Source organism: Saccoglossus kowalevskii, chromosome 16, assembly GCF_978046115.1.
Source record: "Saccoglossus kowalevskii chromosome 16, keSacKowa6.1, whole genome shotgun sequence".
NCBI lineage: Eukaryota > Metazoa > Hemichordata > Enteropneusta > Harrimaniidae > Saccoglossus > Saccoglossus kowalevskii.
Window position 1 is genome coordinate 25,604,154 of NC_140656.1, and position 9,738 is coordinate 25,613,891.

Below are 9,738 nucleotides of genomic sequence, written 5' to 3' on the forward strand. Positions count from 1 at the left end.
TGTTTGGTTACCCTTGATATAACCTATACCTAATTATATATACCGTTTTATAAACTTTGGCTCGGAAAATGGGTGACGAAAGTTAATATCAGAAATGTTAATATTCATTTATTTTAGCAAATATTTTGAAAATTGTGTTGTTTTTAACATTACAGAAATATGTTGAGATATAGACCGACCCAGTTACAATCTTACCTTCACCTCATCAGTGCAGCACTTATCATTCTACCCGATTAGAAGAACCACAGGTATACAAGGACCAGACTTGATGCTGACTTGTCTACGCAAACTATATCTCAACACCATTCTACCCCTGTCAAGAATTTACATGGATCATTTGATATGAATTCATCAAACAGTACAGAACTGAATGATAGTTTGAAATGGGATCCAGATTTTGATCCTAGTAACTGAAACTGATTACTGTACACATGTTGTGCAGGAAAGGAAGTTTGTTGTATTTGACTTGTCTGGGCAATCTGTGTAACAAATTAAAATGTTCAAAATGACGAGAAAGAAAAGTTGTCGTTGATAATTACCTTGTTTATCATGAAATATTTTCTTGGAAAAGTCAACTTGTGACTGGAAAAATGCCTGTGAGTAATATGGACAGACATTTCATCATGTATGACATTTTGAAAAAACTTTTGAATTTAGAATTTGTTAGCAAAATTATGTATCAAGAAATTCAGAATTAATACCTTATTCCTAAAATTGAAACCACCTGGAAAGAAGAGCAACAAAATGTCTTTAGATTAATACAAGGTAAACCATGTACCATGATTCCCCTGGTTATAATGCAAAATGTGGTACTTACACAATGATGGAATAAAAAAATGGTTGATTTGTCTGTCACAATGGAGAAGGAAGGCTTTCATGGATAAGCTAATTTCAAAGCCAAGCACTGTAGCTACAGATAGACACGTGTCAATTAGTGTTATTTAAATAAAATTCCTGTTATTAACAATTTGATGTTTGGCAAAAAATAAACTAACTGACATAAAAGCTGTAAAGGTTTATTGGATTGGGTTAAATCTGTTGGCCATCATTTATGGTTTTGTGCGAGAAATTGTTATTGAAATTGTCAAAAGCTGGTGGAAATGTGAAAATCAATATTGTTTCATGTTTGTAACAAACACTCTTGGCATGGCAACAAACACTTTCACATGTGTTGCCATGACAATTTATTTAGACGCAACGGATGAAAAAATGGTTAAAAGTAGATATACCAACTTTTCGATTTCTGAATTAGAGATTACTCGGAGATTTTGCACATTTAAATCAATTTTGTCACACACTGGAAGTATTATCACTCAATGATGATTACATATGTGCCCAAACGTCTAGAGCTCGATTACTGGCAAATGGTAGCCAGAGTTCAGTTAACAGCTCTTGACCATAATAATAATGTAGATCAGAAATAAGCTGTAGTTCAGAAATCTAGCGAATACGGCCAACAAACCATAGTAAATGGGTTGTCCGTCGAATCTTGAAGTAACTGACCAGTTTAAATGTAATGTAATGTGCTGGAGTGTGTAATCGATAGTAAGCGCAAGTGCTTGAGTGTAAGTGTAGAAGTGACAAACTTGTGTGAATGTTGCTAAAAGGTACCACAGCCTTCAAAGCATGAATTAATTAATCACCATGTCTTTCGCTTTACAGGTAACACATTGTAATAAATGTTATATCAATGAGATGTGAATAATTTACAATATTATGTTGGGTAAATATTTATTCACACATAAACCATTTCAGGCTGTGATTGTGTCATCTTGTACATAATTGTAAAAAAATACACTTCACTGTAAAATGAATGAGTTATACCCAATATAATGTCCACTCTCTTTCGGGAACCTTTTTATAATCAACATCACAATGCATGATGGTATTACACGACGATTAGATTTTCAAAGTCTTCCTCCCCTTTGAGCCCATAACATAAGCTGCCGGTATGCCATCAAAAGAGAAGGACTGAAAAAAAATGGTGGCAATTATTGGCAGGCCTGATACCCAACAAGTTTGGAGCGAACCATTAGAAACTTGAAGAGTGACAAAGACACAAAAACTGCAAAATATGTTTATCCATGAATTGCTGTAATGTGGAATATTTTTTATTCCAATTGTGCCATCGCCCAAAAGTTTCTAATGGTCAGTCCCTAAGGCAATTTTATCAAACCTGGCCTTGAATCTATGCCCTCTGAACGTAAGTTCAAGCTCTGTAAAATTAGATTGATACACAATTATGTTTTCATATCATTTCCCCCAATGACGTTGCTTCATACAGTCATTATCTCACGAAATTTGTGTTTAAATCATCATGCCCACCTTCAGTTTTAAAATTAAAAAAACAACAATTATTTCAAGCGGTTGTTGGGAGAACGTTTTTAGTTTGTTCACTGATACTAACAAATTAGAATATATAATATCCCCTTTGTATTTTATTAGAACACTTTTGTTACGTTACCTATTAGTATGAGTTATGAATGACAACCCTTATAGTCTTTTGAATTCGTGAAACAGAACGTAAGATGTGGACAATACAGCCGGCTCCACACATACCAATAGCGACGTATTCCGGCACACAGCGAACACTGCTCAGTTCACCAAAACAAAAACATTTTTGAACACTTGGCATGGTTACACACTTGCTACACGGTTACCGCGATGTATTAGAAAGTCGTACTCGATCACAGGACACCGGACCGCCCAAGTCCTCGCTGTCAGGGTCACTCGCCGAATCTCCCACTGAAGTGTCGGTTCCTGTGTTGGAATTAGATGCCATTGAGTTGATCGAAATCTCGTCTTCACTGTATTCTGGTTCATAGCTATAACCAACAATGTCACTTCCAGGTGAATTGGAATCCACATATCCGATAATACCCAACAATTATAAAACTTGTTACAACGCAATTATGGTCGCTTTGAAGCATCCCTGAACGCAGTAGCTAGGCTGTGTGTCGTCATTGCCGGTATAGTGTGGAAATATTACAGGGGGTGCCGCTTTTTAACCGCTAAGGGAAATTGTCAAAACATAATTCAATTCGTCATTATTTGATAAAGTTTTCCTTCTGCAAACTCATAGTTTGTGGGTGACCTTCCCCTTTAAGATATCTACGTGAAAACGCAGATGTATTCGTATCAACTTCCTATGCTATTATTTGTTGTGAAAGGACATCACTAATCTTGTTGGGACTTCCGACTATGACCTTTTGGTATTCGCCGTAAAGTTCACTAGTTTAGTTCTATGACACACTCGACTTTGCCGAATATGTATGTTAAGTATGTTATTTCCACACTATACCGAACGTCAAATTCTAATTTTTTATAACACGAACTAAAAACATTGTGGGTGTGGGAATACAAACACTCTCCATGGACAGTTTCATTATCCTAACAGCAGTCATCATAAATGAGTATCTGTACAGGTTAGAACATATGATATATTCCCATTATAGATAAACAGAAACGGTGTAGTTGGCATTATTTCAGATTAGCACTAATCTCCAAAAGATACAAGAGTTAATGTTTCGCAGGAAATCAGCAATTGGAATTGCATAAAAGAATGTGGATCTCATGCAACAGTCATTCGAATATATTCATTTGAACAAGTAAGTACGTCTAAACGAGTTCAACAGAAACCTGTTTGGTTGTTCCACAAAATATTGGTTACAATTAAATCGATAATTATGAATCTCCTGTTTTCTTTCCAGACTTCACTATGCGTGTCCTCATCTTTACTCTCTTTGTTGCCGCAGCTAGTGCTGCTTCTTTGGCACCCATTTTCAAAGCCAGTAGTCCTATAGAAAATAGCTATCTTGTGAAAATCAAGGTAAGTGCATTCCGATATTGTGAATTTTTCATCTGTTCTAGTATCTGTTCAAAATTCAAATTTCACATTCAAAGTCCATAACAGAAAATAAATTTATAAACGTGTTATCAAAATACTCTTGACTATATTATAGGATGACAGCAATATTGACAGACTTGTGAAGAGCCTTCCATCTTTGGGAATTTCAATGACTAAACGCTACAAGGCGGTATTCCACGGCATCGCTATCAACGCTCAAGCTAAGGCTATCAACCGTGTAAGTGTATATGCTTGTCTTAGTGAATTGCTAGAAATGTTCAAATGTAATTTAAACGAAAAAATTTTAGTTTCTGTGTAATAAAAGTTGCCATACAATCTGACAAACCAATAATGAACTATTTAATTATTTGCTTTAGCTTCGAAGCATGTCTGAAATAGAGTACATTGAAGAGGATGGCCTCTATCATGCTTCAGTAGAATGGGGATGTGATCGTATTGACCAAAGAACCCTTCCACTTGACGATCAAATGAATTTGTATGGTGAGTCATAATTACGCTGTCGTCTATATCATATAACCTGTTACGCATAACACATTTCAATTAAAAAAAATCATGGTTCAGATTTACACTAATAGTAATCGTTGAATGCCTTTCTATCATGAATGATATGTATTGTGTTTAGGTGATGGAAATGGGGCCAATATCTACATCGTCGACACTGGTCTACGTTATAGCCATCAGGAGTACAAGGGTCGCGCACATTTCTTTTGGGATTTTGAATATTCAAACCTGGTAGGTTAGAGCCCAATATTCTTCTAAATAGTAGGCAGTTTAATCTCAAATTCTTGTGTAAAAAATCATTAATGTGCATCGCATACCGAGAATAGTGGCATTTACTCTACGGTTATCGCCAGAATACCGCAATGTATGCTCTCATGTGGTATAGGGTTGCATCAATCTTCACAATACATTGGTCAATAACTTCATAATATATTTACAGAATAACCCCTCAAACAGACGAGTATACCACATGATTTAGATCAGTTACACGAGCGATAAATTATTTTTTTCGTGCTTCTCTGCTGAACCTTACATTTACCCAATTTAACCTTACTGCGTTATATTCACGTTTGCTGCCTACTTCTAAACACAAAAAACGTGGTATTGATATTTTCGGGGAGGAGCTACGTCACAAAGCGTGTTACGTTGCCAAGGCGCGCGTACCACTGTTCCATGTGTTTCTATGGGCTCTGAGCGTGCTTCTGTGGAACACTGGTTGAAGGGAGTTTTCGACTGTTGTTTTCACCAGTGATGCAGGCGGTGAAAATGCCTGGATGTTTGCTTCTGAGAATGTCAGATACCTTAGACCGGTTTGCATGAAATAAAACTACAATCGTGCATTTAAAGGCGTGACACACTATTTTTTTCTACAGGGTGAAGATTGCAATGGACACGGTACTCACTGTGGAGGTACTTCTGCTGGGACTACGGTTGGTATCGCCACATCGGCTAGTCTTTATAGCGTTCGTGTTTTGAATTGCATGGGTGCTGGATCAACAGCAAATATCGTAGAAGGTACGCCATGCATTAAATAAACTCACCACATTTTACAAATTTCTGGCATTCGAGGCGAACCAGGTTTAAAATGACGACTGGTGTTTTATTCTGTAGGTTGTGATGCCATTACCAATGACGGTTCTAAGCCTGCTGTAGCCTCACTGTCTCTTGGCGGGGGTGCAAGTACTGCCATGGATAGTGCTGTGGAGAGAATGATCGATGCAGGGTACACTGTCTCCGTAGCTGCCGGTAATGACAATGCCAACGCATGCTACACTTCTCCAGCACGAGTTGAACCCGTGAGTATTGACGTAATATGTGTAACTTTATTGTCAATCATCGAATGCATGTATCACTTGAATATTTAGAATTGTATTTCAGTCGTCATGACACCTCTCTCACTAACAAGCACGTGCATGACGTGCAACGTCAATGAATCATATTCACCCCAATCTGTACAAAGCGACTGCTCATTTTCAGAATATCGCGTTGCTGGAACATTGAATTGAAAACATTTGGTACTATATAACATATATAAATATATATGTGGAGGATTATCGTAGTAGTAGTTTTATAATAACCAACTATGAACAAGGACGACAAAATGGCGGAGAGTGACGCAGTGCGTGACGCAAAAATGTTTTTTTTCTTTACATTCAGGCGTTGACAGTTGGTGCCACTGATAGTGACGATGAGCGGGCATCATATTCTAACTATGGTACCTGTGTCGATATCTTTGCACCTGGAAGTGATGTTAGAAGTTCCTACCATCTCAGTGACAGCTCATATGCTGTTCTCAGTGGAACATCGATGGCATGTCCTCACGTAAGTGGTAAGTTATGCAAATGACGGCAAGTATATTTACGTGCATTACTTATGTGGAAGTACGATCAATCATTTGAAGATATTCACAGCATTGTAGCATTATTTAACAAGTTAATCTATATGCAGATATGCAGGTGATTGTACTAAGCTGCTTTATTTAACAATGTATTTTCCCATTTAAAGGTGTCGCAGCTGTTCATTTGGGAGCTGGTACTTGTGTAACACATGCTTCATGCAAAAACAAGATAACTGGAGAAGCTACCAGCGGCCTTGTAGGCAACCCAGGTGATGGATCACCAAATCTTCTATTGTATTGCGATTAACGTATGTATTTGGTAAGTTTTTTTTAAATTATTTGCAATAGCAAACAAAATCTCTCCCAACCTCATGCTTCTGTGTCGTTGGCAATATTGCCGAAATATTTTCGTAATTCATGTTTAGAAAAGAACAAGTCGGCAACTCTGATTTTTAAATTCACCCCAACAATGCAAAATATACAATGCGAGATTAGTATATTGCGTTGGTGTTTTCAGTATTTTAATCGCAGTTAAATCAAATGTATATAGCCTAACAGTTACCTCAGTAATATTGCTGTGTGATTGAACTATAGCCGAGTATCAACAAAATTATTCATAACTAATATTGAACATACTTTACATAATAATTATACTTATTTTTGTTTACAGACACTGAAATCGAATATCCTGCATATATTTAGTTTAATCGTTGAGTTGTGTAAATCATCATGCTTATGTTTATTAAAATGTTTGTATAATAATAAACGAAACTTGTAATTCAACATTTTTTCTGAGCATATTTTTGGATCTAGATACACTTTAACTTCGTTATAATGAACACGTTGCAAGCCTCAAACAATATATGTGCTTAATTATAGTGAACACTTCACTATAAAAAAAAACTTTTTGTGTGGCCCAAAGATTTGTTTACAGTATATATCAATATTTGATCGCTAGTAATCAGATGCCAAATGCGAAATTTGTTTAAGTGAAAGTGTTTCTTTGAATTTAAACTTTCAATACGGATAGTACCATATCCCTGGATAACGCCCTCTCTCGTCATCGACACCACTGTTCTCTGACACGGGGTAACCGTGGTATTTAGAGAAAATGAAACTATTTGAGGGTCAAAATAAGTCTCGTGGCTCTCGACTGGAAAAGTGCTTTGTTACATTTTTAATGAATACCTCATCGCATTGGTGTTGAGTGTGTCGTTTTGGCACCATGTGGTGTTGATGATTCGTACAAATTACAAGAATTATGATAAATCCATTTATGAATTCTTAACTTAAAATAATGCATATAGTTCACAATACAAGCATACATAATGTCAATCAGTGCATGCCCACTAACTCTCAAACTCTGTCTAATAGGGAAGATATAGATACAGTTACAAAAGCACAACAAGACAACAACAACAATTTTAATTTTAATCTGATTGATGGTAAATACCTGTGACAATCATGGTAATGTTCGTACAGATATTGGCTTAGATCTTCAGCCAGTTTCCGATAGTGCCACAACATACTGAAAAAAATAAGTCGTATTTTTCTTTAGAAAAGTGAAAATACTGTGACAGGACTGAATGTGGAAAGTCGTTCATTACATGCTATTACATTGCTTCGTGAATTTAATTTATTTTTACTATATATTTTTTATTATTTTTACTATATATTTTTATCATTTGTTTATTATTATTATTATTATTATTATTATTATTATTATTATTATTATTATTACTTACATCTTATTTTGTATTATTTTTGCAACATACATCTGAACCAACGCATATACACCGTGTCACAAAAGTTGATTAGCAATCAATAAAACAGACACATGCTGATAGAAAACCATAATTGAATATCCACTGTATCCCCTTTCATCCTAATAACATATTTGAACCGAGGACTCATTATTCTCCCGTTCCTTTCATTTAGTTGCTTCATGGACACTTTCAAGGTCTTGTGGTTAATCGTGCTTTTCTTAAACGAGCAAAATGCCCTGTACAATCTGTACATGCTCCTCCTAAGATTTAGAATAAATTAAAATGTCATCAATTAAGTTCTCGACTTTACCTTGAAGACCTACCAACAAAATACGCATCATAGAGATAAAAGGGCTGGTGCATTCACAAGACGGAAAGGCATTCGCCGAAACTGAAATGAATCATCAGGTGTGAGAACCTGCCAGAACCCCTTGGTTAGATTAATTTTGTACCAAATCTCTTTTAGTCATGAAAATAGGTCTTCAGGTGATGGCATTGGTTCTGCATCAAATACGGTAATGCGATTGAGTTTGCGAAAATCAATGCAAAATTTAACATGCCTCCTTTCTTATTTACCAAAACAATGGGTAAGGCAAATGAGGTAAATTTCATGGTTCAATTACACCCATCTCTAACATGCTATTACCCTCTGACCTCACTGCATCTGTTATAGTGAATGGTAAAGGGTATGGTTCTGACCTAACTGGTTCAGATGTTACCAATTTAATATCATGCTCGCAATGTTAGATTTTCCAGGACAATCAGTGCGAAAATCCTCCAATAACTCCATCAATCTCTCTATGTTGGTCGACATTCAACTCATGGCCGACATGACAATCAACAATAGTTTCCTTACATTGAATTGTCACAGACTCTAATTCACCACTATCACACAATAGTATGTCACTGTCATCAGTATCGTATTCAACAACTGCAGTGCACATACAGTACATCATTGGGCCCCTCACTTGTCTACCATAAATAAGATCAGAGGGAGAAAACCCTAAACTCTCCTGGCGAGCTTCGTTATAGGCGAACACCAAAGTACCTATCCCAATCCTTGGGCCGTTTTTGACATGCGTTTCAACATACTTTCAAAGTAGTGTTAATCTGCTAAAACCAAACCATTACATGCTGAGTGGTATGGAGTAGATACTAATTCTTTAATAGACAACACTTCTTCTTTCATAATGTCAGATATAAACTGTGTCCCTAAATCATTTAAAACTTCTTGGGTACACCAACCAATATATACTGTCTAATCCATTAGCAACCATCTCTGAAGTAATTTTCTTTAACACTACAGCTTCAGAGTACCGTGAAGCATAGTCTACAACAGTTACAGGGTACATATGACCTCTCTCAGTCGCTGGACTGATTGAAGTGGAATATCAATCAGATGCATATTGCTTAATGGTACCTTGCTAACACGACCCCTATGAGTGGTCTTCTGACATATATCACATGACCTGCATTATCTAATAGCATCATACCAGGCCAATTAAACTGAGTTGCTATTCTATCTGTAGTCTTCTTAGCACCCAGATGACCTGCCATAAATTGAAATTAGGGCATTAGAACATTTGGAAAGTGTTGTGAATAGTATACCAGCATCATACTTCAAGTCCAAGTATCCTAGTAATCCTGTGTCAGGGTTGAAATGCCAAGTTTTTCAATGTTACATATAGTTGTTCTTCAATTACAAACACCATGTAACTCTTGAGGGTCTTATTGGTATTGCACCTAGTGGAGCCATCACCTTTGCA

General features: G+C 36.3%; 1 protein-coding gene across 1 annotated transcript; it reads left to right on the plus strand.

The window, feature by feature from the left end:
* Positions 1–3,685: 3,685 nt before the first annotated feature.
* Positions 3,686–6,989, plus strand: LOC102805960 (uncharacterized; the record flags this gene model as incomplete). Its single annotated transcript, XM_085490960.1, has 9 exons — positions 3,686–3,829; positions 3,963–4,085; positions 4,225–4,348; positions 4,491–4,600; positions 5,242–5,383; positions 5,480–5,664; positions 6,026–6,197; positions 6,374–6,525; positions 6,877–6,989. Coding segments are annotated over 8 exons (1,140 nt in total), but the record flags the coding sequence as incomplete, so codon positions are not given.
* Between the last annotated feature and the right edge of the window lie 2,749 nt (positions 6,990–9,738).